Here is a 23,077-nt window from a genome sequence, read left to right as displayed (position 1 = left end):
AGTGGTTAAAAAAACGATGCTGTTTGATGGAGTTTTTCTATCTAAAATCTCATAAAATTCCCAAATTTACAAGAGGCATATGATTATTTTATATTTTGGAAATTCATGATAATCAAGAAAAAAAAAGTACCGTAATTGTAGGGTCTAAAACATACATAATTTCGTAGCCAATGATATGGTGACTTGTAATAAATAATAAAAAGACGTAGGAAAGAGGAAGAAACCAAATTGGTTTGTACATACCCTTCACAAAGATTGTGTTGTTAGGTACATATTTGACTGACTGATTTGAAGTAGGATTTATGCTGTCATCAAACTGTTTTTGTTATACTTATATTTGTCCCCTTATTTGTAGTTCATGTTTTAGTAAATAAACATGTCATCAAATTGTTTTTGTTATACTGATATTTGTCCCGTTATATGTAGTTCATGTTTATAATATCTTCGGCTGGTTCCTATCAAATGCGCTGTACATGGGTTTTGTCTTTAGAGCGGACAAAACTTAGGTTTGACCTTATAGCAGATTGATAATGCCAAAGATAAACTTGATTAACGTGTTACAATTTAAAAAAAGCAGTCACCAGCAAACGTTTTGAATAAAGAGAATTACAGGTTTTCCTATAAAAATAATTGATCATCTACATGTTGGTTTAATAGGTTGATGTAGCTTTTTTTTTTTTTGAAACACTTTCATTAAAACTTAACTTCAAGAACTACAAGGGAAAGAGAGAATTATACATCCTCTTGAAGACAAATCATTAAAATAAAATGGAAAATAATATCAAACAGGATAAGTTTCTATATGAAGTTGACAGCGAATTCAAAACAAAGTTGAATAATATTTGGGTGATCTAATATTACAAATATGAGTACATATAGATATGTATTAATATCCCACATCGAGAAATCCAAATAAATGAGAGTAATATATGTGATGTGATAATTCTCTATTTTAAAGTTGTTTTTGAGTGTGAAATAGGTCTATTCCTAATATATATGTATGTTACTTCGGTTAAAACGCTATATGTTTGTTTATTAGAGTGCACAGAAAAATTAGAAAAGAAATACAAGAAAATGTTGATAAACTTTACCAAAAAATGCTATAATGCGATTTAAATTGAAATAGTCATTGATATAATTACTTTTTTGGACAAAAATAAGATGATGAGAAGAATTGACTTTGTAAGTTCATTGATGATCAACTATCGATGGTTGATATACTATAAAACCAAGGTAATCAAAAACTAACAATGGTTTCATTTTGTATAACGTAATTCGTCAGTGTTATACGGGGATCAATATATCCCTGGTCATGGGTTCACAGTGTTATCCAAAAATTATAAGTTCCCTGAAGTTAATCTAAAAATGTTCAAGCTACGTGATCTGTACGTAACTTAATTTTTAACTAGATTTTAAAAGGGCAGATATATTTTTTATTTTATACTTTTTTAAAAAGTTTAATTTTTATATTTGTGTTTTTTTATATAAATTTTTTCTTAAATGATTAATAAAAGATTTTAATAATTATATTAAATTAGTTGGACCATACCTATATCAATAGATCATGTTCCTGTTTTATTAGAATATATATCATCTGAGTAAGAATAACACACAAAATATGATTTGAAGTTATCCCCCAAAACTAGTAATAGATGGCTAACTTTTTAAATTGATAAATAAAAAAGAAATTATCATAAATATCATATTCATAGTATTACTTTTTATGTTTACACTAATCAGTTTTATTCTCATTTTTAATGAAGGATAAAAGACACTTATACCATTAGAATTAACTAATCTAGACTTGCATTTAGAGTTGAAGGATGAGGTAGAATTTTTGGAATGTGAAATTTAGAATTTTAATAAATATATAAATAAATACTTAAAAATATAAAAAAATTTGAAAAAATAGTTTCAAACATAATTTTCGATTTTCAAAAAAAAATTTGAAAAAAAATTTATAAAAAAGTTCAAATTTGAAAAAGTATAATTCGAAAACATAAAAAAATTATTTTATTTTATTTATTTTTTAAATAATGATTTATTATATATATATATATAACAATTGTATAAAAGTCTTTTGCCACTTAATAAAAAATGTATTTTTGAAAATGTTTCTTTAATGGTAGTAAAGATGAAAAGTGGTATTATGAAAATTGTAAACATAAAATTTTTCCTGAATAAAAAGTTAACCAATGTAACTTTTTTTTGGAATACAACCAATATAACTATATTAAATTAAATAATTAATGAATAAAACACTAAAAAGTGTTCTAATTAGTTTTTTAATTATATTCTTTAGTTTTGGTGATCTGAAAATATATACGCCGATCGTTTATTTCTGTTTTTAACAGAACATATTTTTGAATGTTTTTCTATTGTAGGAATTAATCGATTTTCGAATATGCCTTTTAATGTCGTATTTCGATGTGAAAAGAATATTTATTGTAGGATGGATGATTGAAGAAGACAAAACTAAAGAAAGATATTCAGAGGGAGACAGAAAATTTATTCTACCTTCCAACCAATTTGCAAACGAGTGAACGACAAAAGTTGGGGAAAAGTAAAATAAATACATTTTCATAAAATACGTAGCTGTAATATAATAGGCTATGGACCCATATGACTTGATAAGTGCTGTTAATTGTCAATTACTTTTGGGTAGAGTTTGGAGTCCTTATCGAAAGTAAAGCTGGCATCTCCTAGTTGCCAAACCATATCCTTAAATTCAATAAGATATAAAATAAGGCTGTGCTTGATAAAATATTTTTTTAGTAGAAATTGTTAAAGTTAATATATTTCTAAAGTAGAAAAACAGAAACTGTGGAAGAGAGCGCATGAATTTTTCTTTTTTAAATGAAGAAGCAGAGTGTTTTTTTTTTGGTAGAAAAGCAGAGTGTTTAAAAAAATAATAATAATAAAGAAGCAGACATTTTACTAGATATCACACCTTGGAGTTAATCTTTATCGTAGTTAAGTAAAATAGGAGTCAGTGTCATATAAGTATAAGATAAGTTTCAACTTTCAAGCTGTGCATATTGTTAACTCAGTGAAGATGAAAAGCTAATATATATTGTGAATGCGTGAAAACGATTTAATGAATGATATCATACAATTGATCTTATAATACGTTGACACATATATATACTCATTGATTTATAAGTTCAACTTTGATTGGTGCATGCTTGTTTTATACGATGATTGTACACAATTTTGTTTGGTGTGATAGTATTTCATTTTTAGCAAAAAAAACATTATTTCATAAAATAGCAATAAATATAGCTATAGTTTTTTTTTGACAAAAAGGGCTTATAAATACAAGCTATAGTTCAACGCTACAATTGATCAGGTTGCGATTTATGTATATACGCAAAATGTATATTCTTCAAGATTTTACTAGTGACTAGTGAGTCTCATGTCCGTTCCAAGTTGACGTTAGAGACATGATATAATATCACAAACCCTAATCCTATGCCATATCAGGAGAAATCTAGTTAATTAATCTACAGACATTTCTATTTTTAATATGTTGTGTGATGAATGTGATGATGCAAACATCTTGTTTTTTTTTTTTAAATATGTCGTGTGATGAATCATCCTTTGGAAAATATCCATGGGAGGAGATGGGAAAAGCCAAATATATTAAGGGATATATATCCAAAATATATAGAGCTTTAAACATTACATGGTTTTCTTTGTGGTCAAATGTCTGGTTCAAATTCCATTACATGGATTTCTACAACAATAGTATCGATGTATAAAATCATGGCAAAAACAAGGATCGATTTCTATAAACACCGTTTTTATAAGAAGAAAAATATAATAGTTCTTTCTTTTATAGAACTTTAGTTATATAATTATTACAAGAGATGAATTAAATAATTGGATCTCCGTCATTTGTTCACCATCCTTATCGATGATAGAATTTATTAAAATATTTAGATTATAGTATAATAATCACATACACACATAAAATACGATATAGGTATATTTTAAGCCCCGTAGTTAGCGTTGGTAACTCTGCAATCACGGCGAATCTCTCCAGTTTTACCAGTCAACACATTGATGGACCCCATCCTCGACATTGCCAAAGCAAAAGACTTCCTAAAATCTTCGAAACTTGCATCAAACTCTTGCGTGATCTCCATCGAGTCATCGTTGTAGATCAACTGTTGGTCCACGCCCAAGACAGCGTTGTGAGACAAGACACGAGAATAGTAGGAGTTGCTGAATCTGTTGCTCGATCCTGAGTCTGGGTTTAGGTAAACGAGTGGGTCGGTTTGGCCCTTTTTTGTTCTTGGAGGACAACGGGTTCGGAGTTCTGACACCAATGTTGTGTTCATGGTCGGGTCTGGTTTTCCTGTGTTCTTGAAGTTGTATAGCCTGTTCACTATGTGGCTGCAATGTGTCTTCCCCATCGAGTGTGCTCCTGTTAAGAGTATAAATAACACGAGAAGAAGTTGTTCATTCACCCAAGAGAATCTAAAGAGATTGATCCACGTTCTTATAATGTGAAACCTAGTAACTTTATATATACGAGCATCGATTTTTCACATAGAATCTTTAACCACATATATTAATATTATAATAAAAATTAATTCAAGAAACTTATGCGAAAAATAAATATTTCACTTGAAAAAAATTCACATAGGTTTTTCAAGATTTTGAGAGATCCTTCCATTACAATATTAATGTGGTGAAAAACGTTTTTTGATAAACTCCTAAATGATGGTCTAAGTGTTGTAATCCGTAAACTCTATAGTAGTTAGACATGTTTATGGAGTTGAAGAATGTTTACCAAACATAAACAAACCCTGGATATTTTAAAATTTAAATAACTATTCGTGCATATTCTTTTACATTTTGTATTGTTTCAGTCGCGGTTTTATGTGTCTTAGTTTTACATGTGAATAAAGTTCAGATATGGTTACCTAGAAGAGTAGTCATGTCCAAAACGTCAAGACCTTTGGACTTGAAATATGCCAATGACTCCTCCACTGAGATGGACGGTGACGGTAGATCCACGGCGTCTGCATTTAAAACACCACCATCCCTTCTTCCTGTAAGCACAGGATAAGACGGTGCTCCGGCCTAATCAAATCAGTACATCCAATCCAACAAACCAACACCAATCAGTAAAAATTCATGACAAATCCACAATAATCGATTGATAATAAGTAACAACTACATGTATATATGTACCATGTGAACAGCATCTCTAGTGGCAAGGTTGAGTATATCAGCGCAAGAAACTACACCAGGACAGCGTGTTTCAAGAACCTTTTTTATCTTATCGATTATCACAAAACCTCCAAGTCCTCGATTCTGTGGAGCCGTCCTCTCTGAGTTTGGCCCTTGTAAAAGAACCGAAGCATCGCATCCCTACATACAACAACACCATAAATTATAAAATGAAAGTAATGTTAATGTAATTTATTGAAAAAACGAAATGACCACATTTTTACTTACATTAACCATACAATCGGAATAGAGGAGACGAAGTAGCTTGGGAGCAATGCTACTGTCGTTCCTATAAAACTTTTCAACTTGGTGTCTAATATAAGTTTCTGCATCATCACAAGTGTTAGTAACTTTGTAATAATGCCAAACCAGTTTCACTGGAGGGTTCAATCCCGTCGCAGCCTCTACCGTCGCAGTACCGGCTAAGCTTATGACTAGGAGGGCTAATAGCGGGAAAAATAATACAAACTGCCTCATTTAAAATTTTATAAAATGAAAAATAATCTTCCACCACAAAAACCCTTGTTTTCTCGATTAAGACTAGATTCTTGTTTGACGAAAAAAAAAAGACTAGATTCTTGTTATGTGTACAATAGAAATAGTTGGAAAGAGGAAAAATAAATGTAATGAATTAAGAGATATGGAAAGTTAGTCGATGAAGAGGGATATATATAAGGTTTGACTAGGTTGGCGCATCCACTGATCCACGTGGTGAACCGGATATGTCGATATAAACATATTATTACGTTCTGACTTTGATCGTTTTGGTGTACATTGCAAGGGAGCGTGTGTAGGACAAACGTGGATTCACATGAAACGATGTTCTTTCACGTTCGATACTATGATTAGTCTTTGTTTCTTCGGCTAGTAAATGCTTGTATTGTAGATTATGTAAGGTTGCTTCGTGATTGGTCGACAAAAAATGTTGAGTTCACACCTAAAAAAAATGTAATAAAATATACTTCTTACCATTTAATGAAAAGTACAACAAAAAAGCATTTTATCACTGATTAGATCACATAACCACTGAATTATGTCTATATATCACTAATTATATCCTATAACCACTAAATTATGTCTATTTATCACTAATTAGATCCTATAACCACTGAATTATGTATATTTATCACTGTATGTTTTGAAAATTGTAATCAGCGTCTTGTGAGAGACAAACTGGCCGGCGAAGAATAATTCATAATGAAACATTTGGCTTGCTTTTGTTGTGTATTTACAAATAAGCTTCCGTATAGGTATTATACGAAAACACTGCTGATACCAAAATCCAGCTGTACGGACCGATCAGCGTCGGCCGCCAGCGCATTGCTGAAAACTTGTCCTTTCATAAGCGTCAACTAAGCCAAAAGTTTGATTTTTCATTTTTTATGAATGTGTGTAAATGGTTACTTTATAATCCAAAACGATTTTTATCTTTTTGTATTTTCCATATCAACGTTGGTTTAAGATACTAAAACCTCAATTACTAACTTATATTTTGCTCCAAACTTTGCTTTAAAATTTAAACGTTGTTTTCTACTCGCCAACAAGTTATGTTGTAGTTGGATGTCTTTTTATTTCGCATGCCGTATTAGACTACTATTAGTTAACCACACTAATAATCGCTTTTATGGAGTACTTTATTATGTTGTTTTAATATTGTATACAATACATAATAGAATTAAATTTATCATGTCTAGGCGTATTCTCTAATCGAAATCAGTATAAAAATGGAACAGGATTTGACCGTTTCAAGCCTATTTTTACCGTGGTATATACTAGTACTAGAGAAAGTTCCGGTGGTTTTTATAAGAAGCTAGAGTATCTTTTGCCTTCGTTAAGCATGAGACTTCTATTTATTTAACCACTTAAAATTCACAAATACCATTTCCTCTCATTTAATAGAAAGTCAATATAAGAATGGTCTAAGCCGTGATTTGCGTCAGGTGCTAATCTGAGATGTAGGAAAGGGTTTTACAAAATATTTGAATACAATACATTTGACCTTTAATACATATATGTAATATAAATACATATTATATGCTGATGTAAACGATGATTTAAACAATATTAAAAAATATATTTTCTAATTTTCAACTGAACAAGATTTTTATAAAAATGTTAATATCATTTTTTAAAAATGAAAACTTTCAAAATGTGACTAACAAAATATAAGACTTTTAAACTTGATTCCACAAGAAAAAAAGGTAAAAACGTAAAACAAAAAAAAATCAGTACTATTTTCTTAATGACAGACTATCTAACATGCCAATTTATTTTACTTTTTGTAATATCTATTTTCACCTTTTCTGAATATTTTATGTGAAAACAAAAGTTTATGAATTTTTTTTTTGACTAAAGGCAAATTTATGAACATATTAAACGAGTGTTTAAGTCGATTAATGGACTACTGCTTGATTTTATACTATCTGTTAAATGTTTATTTTATAATGTGAAAATGTTTTACAGAAGGGAAGATTAATGTTGGAAACAGATTAAACAAACTAGTGCACCGCAGATTAAACCGTTCAATTTTTAAATTACCAAACCAGAGGTGACAAGTATTTTTCTTTATCCAATATTCACATTAATATGTAAAGCTGGAAATTTTATCCTTTAAATTTGATTTGATTAGTTATTTGTTTCGATTCGAAAATCCGGATATCCGTAAGTCTTTGGAGAAAATCAAATATTAAAATTCAGTATCCATTTAAAACGAAGCAAATCACAAGTACTAAAAATTTCAGGATCGGATATCCGCTCCACTCTATTTTTATACAAATAGAAGTATATCTACTAATTAAATAGAAAGTGTACAATTTTACATAATAATTATTTTAACATATAATTTTAATAACTTCATTTATAAAATAACTTATAATAATACTAACGTAAGAAATAAATATAAAACCTTTATAAAAACTACAAGTTTCAAAAATATTTTATGCTTTATAAAAACATAATTAATTTTTAAAATTTATGGAACATATATTTTGACTAATTTTTATTTTTGTTTTAAATTATGTATAATATATTTTTGGAAAACAGACTTGTATAGTTTTTCTAGATTTGCTTGTATTGAATAAAGTGGACTAGATATTAGTAAATATTTGTAAATATTTATAAATATCTGTTAATTAATTTTTTGAATATCCGAAAAACCGGATATCCGTATTTTGTCGAAGCAAAGTAAATCGAAAAATTAAACATTCATAAACTACGAAGCTTATGGTACTATACGCTCCGTGCCACCCCTATTAATACTAGATGAGCAGAATGTATGCAGCGGATAATGGATATACGTGCCAACTCTTGTTATCTAGATTGCCTAGAATTAGAACCGAGCAAAGTGAAACCGAAAAATTTAATAGCGTGGACACCGTTTCTCTTCTGAAAAATACTTTTCTCTCCGTTTTTTTAATATAAGTTGTTTTAAAATTGTACACACAAATTAAGAAAATCATTAATTTATTATATTTTCTAAACAAAAACATCAATAATTATTTACCTAGCCATAAATCAACCAATAATAATAAAATAGAAGGTATATTATCATTGTTCATATAACATTAACTGTTAATAAATTTTACATAGAAAACCTAAAACGTCATATAAATTAGAACATAAAAATTTCTCTAAAACGACTTATAAAAAAACGGAGGGAGTAGCAAATATCCGTGCATACTAAAATACATACAGTCCTTACTTTCATGAGCTAGAGCTTGATGAATTATCAGTGGCAGAGCCAGAACCAAAATTTACATGAGTCATACTAAAATTTAAATTTTAAGAAATCATTTTAAATAATTTTTGAAACTTATATTATATAAAATATGATTTTACTATTAATTTTAAATTGAATTTTAAAATTTTATGTATTATTAAATTTTTAAATACATTTTATTTACTATTTTGAAAGCATCACGTAAAACTGAGTTTTATGTAATAATTTTTTTCCTTATTATCTTATTATTAAGAATCTGAAATTATAATATTCTAATTTAAAATAAATTGTAAAGTTATAAAAGAACAAAATAAAGGATATATTTTTTATTCTAAATTCCTCAGTTAAACTTGATTTAATAGGGGTCAGTAATGATATTGGGTTGGGGTCAATATAGAATATTGATAATAACTAGACTAATTTTCCAAATTTTATGGGGTCACTTGACCCCCCTCCTAACACCCTGCCTCTGTCGCTGTGAGTTATGTAATTAATGTTGATACAAATACCGCAAATCAAGTATACCAACATGCACCACACACACACAACAATTCTTCATAAACCAAACACTAGGAAAGGAAATATGCAGAAATACAAAGGCCATTTAGATTCATTTCACACACTAGCCAATATGGATGAACTATATCCATTTTGATCATCCCAAAATTTAGACCATAGCATTATACCTCCATACTTCTTAGACTCCTTTAGTGTTGGAAGAATCTGAGAAATTAATATATCCGGTGGAATATACCCACTTCCGGCCGCTTGAGGAGCCGCCGGGAGACCTAGAAATATTTTTTGAGCAGTGACCGAAGTGGTCCACGTGTTCCACGAATCGAATAGGCTTTTGGTGTTACCAGAAGTGTATTGACACGGTGCATTGTTGTAGAATTGGACCCAAACGTAGTCGAAAAGTTCGGTATCAAGTGCACTTCCCATTAATCTGTCTGGAAATGGACACTGAGGAGCTCCTGTTAGATACACTTTTCTTCCTTTGACGCCATATTTAGAGAGAAAACTGTCCAATATAAAAATAATAAGTTAAAAATGATACTTCAAACTAAAATAATCAACAAATATGCAAGAAAACGTTTTTCTCGGAAAAAGTGAAAATATGAAAAACTTAACTAATCATCCTTTCAGTATAATTATCTTTGTCGTAAGCATCTAATTTTTCAATTTATTATGAAACATGGTTTCGAAACGTTTCCTATTATTACCGAGCGAGATCATCATAGTACTGAGGGGACCCAAGCTCGATATTGAAATCGATACCATCAAGAACAGCATCACCCAAGGGACGTGACGATGACTTTCCTCCCAAAAAGTTGTTCCACAGGTAATTTGCAACCACTTTCGCGTCCTCCCTCGACCCAATCGAATAGTTTCCGATTCCGCCACCGAGAGACAACATAACCTTATTTAATAAAAAATATGATTTCAACATTAATAAAAGATTTCTCAATTTTTTTTAATCTAGGTGATTATAGTACTAACACAAACACTAGACTGCACATCTTTTTATTCTAGACTACAAATCTTGGTCAGGTAAAAAAATATATGATCAAAATTTGAGGTAAAACTTGGAGGAATCATTTATATTCATTTTCCATTTCAAGAAGTCGGATGTAGACCAAATCGATATATATATACCTAATCGATATACGTCATGGACCAATTACCTTGATGCCACGAGACTGACAATCTTTGACCTGAGTGCCAAAATGGGTGCAAGTGTTGGCAGCAGGGTTGCAGTGGCCGGCAAGATTGAGCTCCGGCGTTTGGCCGTTTCCGAATTTCACAAGAAAGGCGACGTTGACGTAAGCATACCTGCCGGTGGCACATGTGGACGAGAGATTACCTTCGTTGCCATTTTGGCCCCAGTAGATGGCTATGCCTCCGTATGCATCAGAGGATTTGCTAAGAAGGAAGATTAAGAAGAAGACAAAGAATAAAACATGTTTGGGAAATTTTATGTTACTCATGGTCTTGTTTTTGATGTTTTGTCTTCTTCTTGGTTGTGTTGTTTGTTATTGGCTAACTTCTTTTATAAAGACTCAAGTTTTCAAGAATATAAACTTTTATATTTGTTTTTTCTTTCCTTTTCCTTTATTGTATTTTACAATGTCTCTCTTACACACTGGATGACTTTTATTGGTTGTCTATTCTTTCGTCAAATTATATCGCTTTACGACTTAAACTAGATACATATATAACCCAAAACATTAAGAAGCCATCTAGAATCTCTGACCACTATATGTTATTTTATAAAGAAATAAAGAAAGATGAAATTTATAAAACTCAGCTATCAAATCAACAATACAAATTTTGTAACTTATGTAATCGAAAAAAAAAATGACTCAGAAGTTTGTCTTTTATTGGCACAAGAATTGGCCATAACACAATATTTCATTTACAAGAACTATTAGGAAAGAAAACTAAATTATAGTATTTCTAACAACGACATCAAATTTGGTGTTGAAATTACACCGAATTCGGTGTTTTGGTGTCATATTTTTTTTCTCAATTTCAACAATAACACCAAATTTTACACCAAAAGTAATATTATATATTATTTTGATGTTTTCGGTTTTAAATTTTTTATATTTTTATTATTTGCAATTGATAAATAATTATTTTATTGCATTTAGATTATTATTTTATATTTTTATTATTTGTAAGTAATAATTGACAATAGTCATTTAGTGATTTATTTTGAAAATAAAAATAAAAAATAAAAATTTAGTTTTCTAGTTATGTGAAAATAAATTAAAAGTACAAATAATACAATATAGTAATATTTAATTATAATTTGATAGTAATTAAATTATATTATTAAATAAAACATAATAAAATATGCATTTTTAAGATTTGGTGTGGTGAATAGCATTATTTACATTAAACCAAATTTGGTGGAATGATGTTAATTTTAATGTCTTGTTAGAGAAGAAATTATATAAAATTTAGTGTTTTGGTATCTTGTTGGAGATGATCTAATGGAGAATAAATCGACAACATTATACCTCAGGCTCACGTTGTGCTCGTCATTATCTCTTGTGGAGTTGACTTTGTTCTCTAATTTTACGTGACATGTGGCACCTTTCAATTTGTCTATAGAGTCGGACAATTTTGGCACTCAAACCATTATAATTTAATAATAACTTTTTCTCTTGTATCAACATCTCCTTTTCTTCTTTAAGAAAACCATCTGATTTTTACTATAAAAAGGGCATTAACCTTTATTTTACCTATATTGCAAGCTTTGATTCTCATTCGAGTCCACTAAAATCAGTAACCTTTTTTTGGAACACACTAGAATCAGTAACTATTTCTTTACATATCTACAGAGTCTAGAACGAGATATGACTAGATGATAGTCTAGAACGAGATATGACTAGATAAGAGTCATAACACATAAGACCGAGATGTACTAATTCAACTTTGAAAAGTCTGCTGTTCTCAGCCAGTGGACCAGACAAACGCATTTACCAATCTTTAGATTAAAATCCTTGTATACTTTCAAAAAGTCTTCCCAACAACTATTTTGACCAAAAATATAATCATTGATTTGACTGATATGTTTCAAAGCCAGTGATAAAGTATTAAAGGTGTTTAGCTTGCTCAACTCAGCTCAGTTCATGGTGAGCTCAAGTCTTTTATGAACTAACTCAGTTCAGCTTATTTATTATATGAGCTTCAGTATACAAACTCAAACTCATATCATCTAGATCATGAGTTAAATGAGATAACTCGCGATCAACATAAAAAATAAAAAATATAAAAATAATTAAAAAATAAAAAATAGAATATTACTATAATTTTAAATTTAAAAATCCAAAGCGTTAATATTTAAATACTGAATAAAACCAAGACCTAATAATATATTAACTCAAAGCTAAATCAGTGATCCAAAAATATATTTTACATAAAATTCTTGTGATGATTCATATTCAAACTCTTTGTCTTAAAGATATATATTCAGCATGAAAATCTTAGGAATATTTAGTTTTATATTTTAGTTCTAAAGATATATGATATGATGATTATATCAATATTATTTTACATTTTAGTATATATTTATTACTTTTTGGTTTTATATTTTAATTTTATAAGATAAATGATTGGTATAGAAATTATTTTTTCTTACATAAGAAAAATAAAAGTCATCTATATATATACATATAAAGTATAAAACGACCAAACTCATGAGTTAGTTCATCTATATTATTAAAGTTGAAGTACACATTGAGATTGTTTGGCAATATGGATAGTAGTTAAAAAAAATAGTACTGTTTGGAAACATATATAGCAGTAATTTAAGAAAAAAATAATGGGCTTATGCTACTAAAAAATTGGAAGTCTATTACATTATATTAAAAAGTAGTGAGTCTATGTTACTTGATATATATAATCAAATCAAAATAATAATTTAAAATTGATTTATATCAAAAATTCATTCAAAAATATACATATATTCAAAATTTGATTTTTACTAACATATTTTCCAATAACTATTATAAAAATGTTTTCAATATATATAATAAAAATACAATACAAAGCCCAATTTCAAACACCAACTTAAATTATGGTTTTTATATTTTACATTAAATTTTAAAATATAATATATGTGATTATTTATATGATTGTACGTATAAAATATTATTAATTATAAGAAAACTTATTTGATGGTACGTATAAAATACAATTAATTATATGATAACACATATTTTGTAACCTATGATGACACATATAGGATATATATAATAGTGATTAGGAGTGGGCGTTCGGGTTCGTTTTCGGGTCTTTTTGAGATTTTTGGTTCGGAATTGGATAACCAATTTAAATAGGTTTGGTTTAAATATTTGGATAGAGAATTAATAATTATTTACGTATTTTTGGAGTTTTGAGTATTTTTTAACTATTTAAGATATTTATGTTTGATTATTTGTTTATATTTTCAAGCATTTATGCGAACTTAAAAGTATCATATATATTCTGGATGTCTTTATATATATTAAATCTAAAAATAATTAATATACATAAGTATATAAATCTATTTTGGATATCCAAAATACTTCGGTTCGGATAGGATTAGGTTTCAGTTCTTCAAATATCAAAATTTTGAATAATTCAGATTATTTAATCAATTTTGGTTTGGATTTAGTACTTAGTACTACTTATTCGGATTGGGATCGGTTCGATTTTTCGAGTTCGAATTTTTTGCTCAATCCTAAATAGTGACATAAAAAGCAAATAGTATCATATTTTTTAGAAAATACATCTGCACGGATGTGCGGATCAAAATCTAGTATTCATTAAAGATTGTTCATATAATTCGTGATCTAATTTAAGTTTAATTATTAAACTCAATTATTAAATGAGTCTAAAAAATAGAGATCATGTTCATGAAAAATTGAGATGAGCTGAGTCTGTAAAGTATGCAGTTCATATTGGGGCCGTGGTCGGGTAAAGAACCTATACGCATAATTCAGCCATTTAATATTTCCTCCTTTCGGCCTCTCTAACAGGGCCCAATTATTGTCGCAACTATAAAATACGAGGTATAAGACATGACTGACTAGAGCCCAGATGATCTACCTCGGTCAAAGGTGTAACCAAAATGAATCCAATGGTCGATAAAATAGCTGTAATTTAATTCTGTTATGTTCTACTCCGATCCCATAGAGATTTTAGAACCCCTAAAAGTTTAAAACAAATAGTAAAAAGCTAATATTCAGGTCAAAGGTTACAAAAAGATACATTGTAAATTACGGTTTTGACTAAAAACTCGTTGTTAATTCATCACTTTTTACATCGACAACCTGCTTACTTTCGGATTGTGCAAAGCATTATTCACAAAGCTGTAAACAGACGGTGTTGTGAACTATCTACGTGGAGTAATGCACTTAGTAACAATATACTGATTACTGTATGAATAATGTTGGTGAAGGTTGTAGCGAAGTTTACAATGATTCTTAAATCTCGAACATCACCTATACTAGCAACCACTCTCTTGTCACGTATTCGAGGTTTGATTATTCAATGTTGTATATAAGCTAGATAAAGTAATAGCTTATTTAAACAGTAAGACTAGTAGATGGCCATACTAAGCAATTGGAAATATAAAAAAAAAACTATAAACTTGGACCGTAATGGAGAGAATAAATTTAATATCGCAAAGATAATTCCCCGTTTGTCTAGGTAGTCATCGCTCCTTGGCTGCACATGTCACGAAAATAATATATGCACACCAAACACCATATAATAGTAACATATATCAACAATAATTAATCAACGCCAGAACTTTACGTCAATGATTATAAGATGCTCGTAGATCATGTGAAGTTACATTGCCAAATACACATACAATATTATTTAATTGGTTATTAATCACTAGAAATACAAGTTATCCATGCAGGTGCATGTGCATGCATATATACTTCCAATAAACGCATATATATATAGGCTTATATAGCGAAAAGGTCCTTCCCTTAAAAAGTTTTCCTTTTTAACTCTTAACTTTTAATTGGAAAGCATGGCAATATTTAGATACTTTTATGTGTTAAACGTGCATATATATGAAAATCAATAATTTTCTATTAAAGCCGCCACAAATGACTAAAAGTCTAAAACACACATTTTTTGTCGAAATTGTTGTCTTGTAAGAATTGCGAATAATGTAATTCAATAACTTAAATTATATGCATTGTTTGGGTTCACAAAGATTGGGGGATATAGTACTGCAAGGCTGAAAATATGAGGGGGTTTATGTTAATCAAAATAACAAAGATAAATTAATTAACAGCTCATATTCCTTTTATTGATTGGTAAGTTATCACAATCCTCCAGCTCCATCATCACCAATTTGTCACCATCACGCCCCAACTAATTGTATTTTTTAAAATCAACTTTCGAATCTTTTATCTGCAACATTGTAGCACATTGAACCGGGAATATGCCAGAGTTAGACGTCTATTAGCGTTTGAGTATTGCCGGTATGTAATTATCCAATCATTGTGTACTCATAACCGGTTTGACTTTCCTAAACCATATTTTCTCTTATGACTTCCTTCAAGTAGCTTCCCTTGCCAACAGTTTTGCATTCCAAACCTCTGTGTTCTTTCTCTTTCTCTCGTCTCTGCTCTCTCATAACTACTTTTACATTCTGTCCTCTCAATTCCAAACTAAGTCTTTTCAGCAGTACTTGTTAAGATCCGTCTTTGAAACTGTAAGTTGTTTATTTATTTTCAGTTCTGTCTGAAGAATCTGCTTGGCATATAAATCTGGTTAGCCATGAATAAGCGTAGTTTTTCTTTTATTAAAATGTCATTTTAGCCATGTATAAGCGTAGTTTTTTTTATGTGAAATCATGTCAGGCTGAGTTCACAGACCTGATTAGACAGATAAAAATAGTTATTAAAATGATACTGTGGAATGTAGGAATGTCTTTGTAAAATGGTTGGAATTTATATTTCTCAGCAAATAATATAATTGATTAACGTTTTTTGCATCTCTAACTTCCATAAGTAAAAATACTAATGCAGGTTTAACCAAGTCTACATCACATAACCACATAAATTTTGACTAAAAAGGTAAAATAATAAGATGAGTAGAAGACTTTCCATCTTCTACTCTGTGTTACTTCTCATCTTTGCATCACCGTCCCTGCTTTATCCCGTCACCGGGGACCTCGCCGGAGACAGACAAGCCCTTCTTGACTTCCTCAACAACATCACTCACCCACGGTCTCTAGCGTGGAACGCAAGCAGCCCAATATGCGCCACGTGGTCAGGCGTCACGTGCAACAGAGACAACACACGTGTCACCGCCCTTCACTTGCCAGGAGCGAGTCTTCTCGGAACTCTTCCTCCTGGAACCATCAGCCGTCTATCGGAGCTTGAGATTCTAAGTCTCCGATCCAACGGCTTACGTGGCCCCTTCCCAATAGATTTCTTGCAGCTCAAGAAACTAAAAGCTATTACCCTAAGCAACAACAAGTTCTCCGGTCCATTACCCTCTGACTACACCACGTGGATGAACCTCACCGTTCTTGACCTGTTTGGTAACCAGTTTAACGGTAGCATCCCCTCGGGTCTAGCAAACCTGACCGGACTCTTGTCGCTAAATTTGGCTAAAAATTCATTTTCCGGTGAGATCCCGGATCTTAACCTCCCCGGTCTACGCAGACTTAACGTATCCAACAACAACCTCACTGGATCAGTACCAAAGTCTTTGAAAAGATTCGGACACTCATCTTTTTCCGGCAACAACTTAACTTACGACGACACCCCTCCTCCGGTTGGTTCACCGGCGCAGAAAGAGAAAGAACAAGAAGAAGACAAACACGGGATCTACATCTCTGAGCCAGCTATACTAGGGATAGCAATAACCGGTTGCTTCTTGATATTCTTTGTAATTGCGGTTTTGATAATCATTTGCTACGTGAAGAGAAAGAAGAGACAAGAAACCAAACCAGAGACGCTTACACCGGCTAAGGCAAATCCAAAAACCCTACCAAGTGAAAAAGAAGTTTCTAAATCAAGAAAAGAGATGAACATAGAAGATATGGAGGAGAAGAGTGAATTTAACAGAATAGTTTTCTTTGAAGGAAACAATCTTGCTTTTAATTTGGAAGACTTGTTGACATCTTCGGCTGAGTTTCTAGGGAAAGGCACTTTTGGGATGACCTACAAAGCGGTTCTTGGAGATGCCAAGGTCATCGCGGTTAAGAGGTTTAAGGATGTGTCGGTGTCAAGAAAGGATTTCAAACAGCAGATGGAGATCGTTGGAAACATTAGACATGAGAACGTTGCTCCTTTGAGAGCTTACGTGTGTTCCAAGGAAGAGAAGCTTATGGTCTTTGATTACTATCCGAGAGGAAGTCTCTCTGTTCTTCTTCATGGTATGTTTACTGTTTATTACTATCAAAATAGTATTTTTAGGATATTTTGTTTTTAAAACTGAATATAATTAATATTTTTAAGTATATAATTGATATTTTAAATATGTTACTCGTTTGTTTTTGGTTGGTTTTTATTTTTCGGTTTTAGAAATGTAGAATCCTCTTGAATAACTCATGGTATCAAAATTTATAGAAATAACTTATATTTTAGATATTGGGGGGTAATTGTTAGTTTTTTTAAGTTTTGTTATGATTTGGTTTGGTTTTTCTGGGTTTAGTAATATAGAACACTTTAGTATATTTTATGACATCCGAATCCAAATTGAACCTCATTTTTCGTAAATATGCCTTAACTTACTTGATGATGTTGGTTTTTTTCATTTAACGAAATTTTTTTTCCGGCAGGCAAGAATGGCAACGAGGACCACGTTCCGTTGGACTGGGAAACGCGGTTAAGATTCCTGATCGGATTAGCAAAAGGATTAGCTCACTTACACACACAACACAAGCTCGCACATGGCGACATCAAATCTTCTAATGTCTTTTTGAACTCCAAAGGATATGGATGTATATCAGAAACCGGTTTAGCTCTCCTAACCAACCCGGTCATCAGAGAAGACTCATCAGCCAGAACGGAAAAACGTTACCGTGCCCCGGAAGCATACGACACAAGGAGATCGACTCCGGAATCAGACATATATGGTTTTGGAATCTTGACGTTGGAAACTCTTAGCGGAAGATCGAGTATGGATGATAAAAAGGAAGACATAGAGCTGGTGGTATGGATGAATAAGGTTTTGGCAGAACAATGGACAGGTGAAGTGTTTGATTTGGAGCTTGTGAAGACTCCCAACATTGAAGCAAAGTTGCTTCAGATGATAGACTTAGTGCAGCTTTGTACGAATAGGGTTCCAGCGAAGAGACCGGAGATAGCGAAGGTGGTTGAGATATTGGAAGAGATTGAGAGGGAATAATAATTAGTAAATTGTGGAAATTTACTTTTATGGATTTTAGCCTAATTTTCAGTTCCAGTTTTTTTACCTTTAAAAATATTACCAAATTTTAAATTAAACTATTTTCGATTATACTGAAACTTGTGAAAGAATTGAGATTTTTTTTTTTGAAGAAAACAACGTGATATATGAGTTCAATTAAATCTTGAAACGACTAAAATTTTATGGAGGTATGTAATACATGCATGTACAATAAAAACGAAAACTATAATTGGTATAGTGTGTAAACTCGATTATATATGATTTATTTCCGGCGGTCATATTTTATTACATTGCGCACTGACATGAAGTTATAACTTTGAAAATTAGTATAAGCTCGAATCAAGGACATTACTGAAAACAAATATAAAACGACAACAAATGGATTCTAATAATTAGTGAATATTGTAAGGACACAATCAGCTGGAAAACAGACTCACCTCTCTTTTGGACCAAACAAAAATTTGTGAGTGTTGATACATTTTTAGTATTCCAACGTAATTCAAATAATAGAAGCTTTTTCACATTCACAAGTTTGAGTTTCCAATTCCAAAAACGTTTTTTTATGAAAATTAAGCATCAATAATTGTGGAGCAAAAATGAGTTTTGCCCGAGAGATGAGGGTAGTCCATAAAGTAGAAAATAATTGTTCAATATCAAAAGAAGCTCCCATGAATCCCATTACCTCTTTACATCGTTCTGCCTAGAGTTCTCATTAACTTTTCCTTTCCGTCCTTTTTATCTCTCCCTTGTTCTTCCCTCTCTAGAAATTAAGAGAGGGGAGAACCTTTGATAACAGCAAAAAGATATTATATAGCTGAATATATAATTTCTTATATATCAAAGTAATTAAAGTGAAGAGGGAAAGGGAGGAAACATAAACTTCAAAATGTCGGTTTCAAGGCTTTTCTTCGGAGTTCTTACAATCCTAGCTGTAGTTTCCTCTATTTTGTTGTCAATGGCACATGCTCAATCAGCAGCTCCTGCTCCAGCTCCGACAAGCGATGGTAAGTTAAAAATGGTACAGTATGTATATACTAAAGTTCTCAAAAACATTTATGCTCTCAAAATGGTTTAAGTAGAAAAAACGCGTATGAACTACAACAAATATACAATTATAGAACTCTCTTTTCTTCAGTTTCTCCCACGAATATTGCAAATACTATATTTATCTCGGATGGTTAATTTTGGACCACAATATTGCAGGAACAACAATAGACCAAGGCATAGCATATCTCCTTATGTTGGTGGCATTGGTCCTTACTTATCTCATCCATTGATCCTTCTATCATTTTAATATTGGTCTCTATTTAGTTTAATTATATTTTCTCGTTTTGATTATAATTAAATAGAGACCAGAAAAGATTTATATGTGGTAGAGAAATTAACGAGGTTTTCTTATTTTTGGAGTATACAATTTTGAAGTTCATTTCTATAAAGTCGATGTGCGTTCAACTGTTGGAAATATATTTCATCGATCGATTTACTTTTTCTTCATTCCCATATTCAGAAACTTAAAATGTTATTCTTTATAAATCAAATTTAATAATTAAAACTGATTAAAACTCAAACAATTATCAGTTCCACTGTAAAGCTTATTTAAACAAAACGAAAAAAAAACAAAACACATGATGATTAATTGGGAAATTAAGTAGCATTACTGAATTGGATATTGATTAGCTATTATGAATAACTATTCATCTTTAATGTAGAGATTACGTAAAGTTTCATTCCATCTTTTAGTGATGAATTAAGAGTAGAACCCTCCAAAACCTCCGAATAGATGACTTGGACCAAAGTTTTCAAACGGAGATTCCAAACCGACGGTGGACGGAGAGTTTGATGTAGAGTGAGAAGCAGAGCCAGCATCGTGAGAAGCCAGAAAATTGTAGTTGGCATCACTATAACTCGTAGATCCGAGGAAACCAATGTTGTGATCCTTCTCTTGAAGCATCACATTGTTACTCTCTAGATTTAGGGTAGAGGGCAAAGGATAGTTAAGAGTTTGATGCAAATGTGCTTGATGATTGTAGTTGTGATGACCAGTGTCTAGACTTGCCTTCACGATCTTAAGATTTTCTTGTTCTTGTGTCTGGTTTGGTTCAAGAACTTGTACCGGAATGATTGAACCAAAATTTGACGCTTGGGAGCAAGAATGTATTCCTCGGTAAATAATCTCAAAAAGCATCGGATCTTCGTTGGATCTCTGGACTTGTTTGGTGGCTTCGCATCCTTTAGATTTTCTATACGTGCATCTATGGTATCCCCTGTACCAGAAATATATTTTCTTTTTCTCGTAAGATATTAATTATAGAAGTTTGGTACTAGTTTTATACAATGTTTCTGTCATATTTTTGGACATGATATTTGTGGGTGGATATTAAACGAATGACTAATGATCATCTCCAGTCAATATCTATATTTTTAAAAAGAAATGGAGGAAACTCTATATATAGAAGTCTTTTTACATTTATGACAGATTTTTTATATTTCTTATAAAATATATAAGGAATCATATTTCTGTCAAACCATTTTTATAATAATTTATTTTTAAAAAAAATATATAGAAATTGATTGAAGATGGTCTAAGCCGGGAAAAAATAATAATTCCAGAGGTAATTACGAGACTAACCTGGGAAACTTGGCTCCTAGGATATCCTTCTGGCCGTACTTTCTCCAACTGAACCCATCATCATCAAGCGCTCTGTCAATCACAACTCCAGAGCCAATTCTGACTTTTCGGGTCCACCTTGGCATTGACTTCTTCGAACTTGATGTCATTTAAAAATTCACATTTTCAAAAAAATTATAAGTTTATGAAAAACAATATATAAATAAAAAAGCACATTAGAACAAGACATGTAATTAACGGTTTACCCTAGCTATAGTATCCTAGTTATGTCTTTATCCAAATTCAAATCCGCATATTACATGTTGAGAAATGAAACCATACATTATGTATAGTTTATACATATGGATATACCTTTGGATGATATGTGGTTCTTGATGATCAGAATCATCGCTCTTGGGGCTCCCTGTACCGTGGGAATGGGGAGAGACTAGGTCGAGTTCGCCGGAGTAATTCATAATGGTAAGAGACTTGTGGTAAGATTCAAGAATCTTCTTGGCCAAATGTTCACGTGATTCTTGAGATGAAGTAGAGCCAAGCTGAGACTTGAGCTGGTGAGCATAATCTCTACCTTCTGTCATCAGTTCGTTGAGCTCTTTCTTCATCTTCTCCCACTCTCTACCATTATTATTCCTCTCCATTACGTTAAAAAGGTGAAAAATATGGATTAAACGCGGTACAAAATATTATGAAAGGTTATATGTTATGAAAGGGGATGTATGTGTATTGTGCATGGCTTGTAGATATATTTGAAAGAGGGGAATATAAAGAGGATTGTGTGAGAGAGATAGAGTTTGACTTTTTGACTGAAGAACGAGGAAAGCTGATGTGGGAGTAATGTAATGGAGAGGTGTGACTGGTCTTTGGTCAATAATTTGGAAAGTCCAACCTGCTGACCAGTTCTATGCTTCTCGATCCTTTTTTGGTTTCTGGATTTGCCTTACGATCTGGTTTTATATTAGGCACATAATTTAATTATTACCATGAACATAATTTATTTTTAAAAAATAATTTTGCTGTAACAGAAACACATCCGCTTAGTAACTTACGTAATTTTACCATCTACGGTAATGTTTGAAATTAAATGGTGACACGACCATGAGGTCCATTACTAATACTAACTACAAGGGTAGTCCTGAATTCGAAATCCAGAAGAAGATCTAATATATCGTATCTTATTCCACAAAACTCATTAATTGATTTAAATTAGTTACTCATATAATAAAATGTACATGGTTACTATGTAAGAGTGCAATGTAGCACTATGTATAGAAATACCTCTGGAAATGACAAAGAGAAAAATAATTAAAACCTATTCCATATTTGATTACCTAAACTTTTCCCATTGACTGAGACTTGGAAGTGGACTCCTTAATCGCAAAAAAAATTATAGAAGTTCTACAACACAATATAAAGCACTTAGCGTCTAGATTCGCAGTTAACACGATCAGCAAACCCATAATCACAATCACAGTCATTTGAGACTTTTGTTATTGGAACATCGTCTTCTTCAAGATCAGTTAGAAAGAAAGATCCGAAAAACTTGTGTTCTAACTTGCCAGTACTAATGGATTATTATTTGTAAAACCTCA

At 31.2% G+C, this 23,077-nt stretch overlaps 5 protein-coding genes across 5 annotated transcripts; 2 read left to right on the top strand and 3 right to left on the bottom strand.

Annotated features, from left to right (window-relative positions):
• Window positions 1–3,757: 3,757 nt before the first annotated feature.
• LOC106364076 (probable peroxidase 61) lies at window positions 3,758–7,414 on the bottom strand. Its single transcript, XM_013803720.3, has 4 exons — window positions 5,470–7,414; window positions 5,203–5,382; window positions 4,932–5,091; window positions 3,758–4,429 (listed from the first exon to the last, which is right to left on the bottom strand). The coding sequence occupies exons 1-4, from the start codon at window positions 5,716–5,718 to the stop codon at window positions 3,993–3,995; spliced, it is 1,026 nt and encodes a 341-aa protein (XP_013659174.2). The 5' UTR covers window positions 5,719–7,414; the 3' UTR covers window positions 3,758–3,992.
• Window positions 7,415–9,431: 2,017 nt separating this feature from the next.
• Window positions 9,432–11,028, bottom strand: LOC106364075 (acidic endochitinase). The gene is made up of 3 exons (XM_013803719.3): window positions 10,645–11,028; window positions 10,183–10,379; window positions 9,432–9,980 (listed from the first exon to the last, which is right to left on the bottom strand). Exons 1-3 carry the CDS (start codon window positions 10,945–10,947, stop codon window positions 9,575–9,577), a joined length of 906 nt encoding a protein of 301 aa, XP_013659173.2. The 5' UTR covers window positions 10,948–11,028; the 3' UTR covers window positions 9,432–9,574.
• A 4,766-nt stretch (window positions 11,029–15,794) lies between these two features.
• LOC106364073 (inactive leucine-rich repeat receptor-like serine/threonine-protein kinase At5g24100) lies at window positions 15,795–18,989 on the top strand. Its single transcript, XM_013803718.3, has 3 exons — window positions 15,795–16,190; window positions 16,507–17,864; window positions 18,270–18,989. Exons 2-3 carry the CDS (start codon window positions 16,568–16,570, stop codon window positions 18,836–18,838), a joined length of 1,866 nt encoding a protein of 621 aa, XP_013659172.2. The 5' UTR covers window positions 15,795–16,190; window positions 16,507–16,567; the 3' UTR covers window positions 18,839–18,989.
• A 523-nt stretch (window positions 18,990–19,512) lies between these two features.
• LOC106364072 (arabinogalactan protein 41) lies at window positions 19,513–20,353 on the top strand. The gene is made up of 2 exons (XM_013803717.3): window positions 19,513–19,863; window positions 20,063–20,353. Exons 1-2 carry the CDS (start codon window positions 19,746–19,748, stop codon window positions 20,134–20,136), a joined length of 192 nt encoding a protein of 63 aa, XP_013659171.1. The 5' UTR covers window positions 19,513–19,745; the 3' UTR covers window positions 20,137–20,353.
• An 8-nt stretch (window positions 20,354–20,361) lies between these two features.
• On the bottom strand, window positions 20,362–23,002 carry LOC106364071 (probable WRKY transcription factor 30). Its single transcript, XM_013803716.3, has 3 exons — window positions 21,840–23,002; window positions 21,489–21,626; window positions 20,362–21,123 (listed from the first exon to the last, which is right to left on the bottom strand). Exons 1-3 carry the CDS (start codon window positions 22,124–22,126, stop codon window positions 20,607–20,609), a joined length of 942 nt encoding a protein of 313 aa, XP_013659170.2. The 5' UTR covers window positions 22,127–23,002; the 3' UTR covers window positions 20,362–20,606.
• Between the last annotated feature and the right edge of the window lie 75 nt (window positions 23,003–23,077).

The sequence above is a fragment of the Brassica napus genome, chromosome A9 (assembly GCF_020379485.1).
Source record: "Brassica napus cultivar Da-Ae chromosome A9, Da-Ae, whole genome shotgun sequence".
NCBI lineage: Eukaryota > Viridiplantae > Streptophyta > Magnoliopsida > Brassicales > Brassicaceae > Brassica > Brassica napus.
Note: the sequence above shows the minus strand (reverse complement) of the source record. Positions and strands in the feature narration are given on the sequence as shown.

Excerpts from the sequence above, each read along its gene's own strand:
- LOC106364072 (XM_013803717.3), top strand. The coding sequence starts at position 19,746 with ATGTCGGTTTCAAGGCTTTTCTTCGGAGTTCTTACAATCCTAGCTGTA. Across the intron at positions 19,864-20,062 it reads TCCAGCTCCGACAAGCGATG|GAACAACAATAGACCAAGGC; the intron begins GTAAGTTAAAAA and ends ACAATATTGCAG.
- LOC106364073 (XM_013803718.3), top strand. The coding sequence starts at position 16,568 with ATGAGTAGAAGACTTTCCATCTTCTACTCTGTGTTACTTCTCATCTTT. Across the intron at positions 17,865-18,269 it reads TCTCTCTGTTCTTCTTCATG|GCAAGAATGGCAACGAGGAC; the intron begins GTATGTTTACTG and ends TTTTTCCGGCAG.
- LOC106364076 (XM_013803720.3), bottom strand. The coding sequence starts at position 5,718 with ATGAGGCAGTTTGTATTATTTTTCCCGCTATTAGCCCTCCTAGTCATA. Across the intron at positions 5,383-5,469 it reads ATTCCGATTGTATGGTTAAT|GGATGCGATGCTTCGGTTCT; the intron begins GTAAGTAAAAAT and ends TGTTGTATGTAG. Across the intron at positions 4,430-4,931 it reads GGACATGACTACTCTTCTAG|GAGCACACTCGATGGGGAAG; the intron begins GTAACCATATCT and ends TACTCTTAACAG.
- LOC106364071 (XM_013803716.3), bottom strand. The coding sequence starts at position 22,126 with ATGGAGAGGAATAATAATGGTAGAGAGTGGGAGAAGATGAAGAAAGAG. Across the intron at positions 21,627-21,839 it reads GAACCACATATCATCCAAAG|TTCGAAGAAGTCAATGCCAA; the intron begins GTATATCCATAT and ends AATGACATCAAG. Across the intron at positions 21,124-21,488 it reads CTAGGAGCCAAGTTTCCCAG|GGGATACCATAGATGCACGT; the intron begins GTTAGTCTCGTA and ends TTTCTGGTACAG.
- LOC106364075 (XM_013803719.3), bottom strand. The coding sequence starts at position 10,947 with ATGAGTAACATAAAATTTCCCAAACATGTTTTATTCTTTGTCTTCTTC. Across the intron at positions 10,380-10,644 it reads GTCAGTCTCGTGGCATCAAG|GTTATGTTGTCTCTCGGTGG; the intron begins GTAATTGGTCCA and ends TTATTAAATAAG. Across the intron at positions 9,981-10,182 it reads TACTATGATGATCTCGCTCG|TTTTCTCTCTAAATATGGCG; the intron begins GTAATAATAGGA and ends TATATTGGACAG.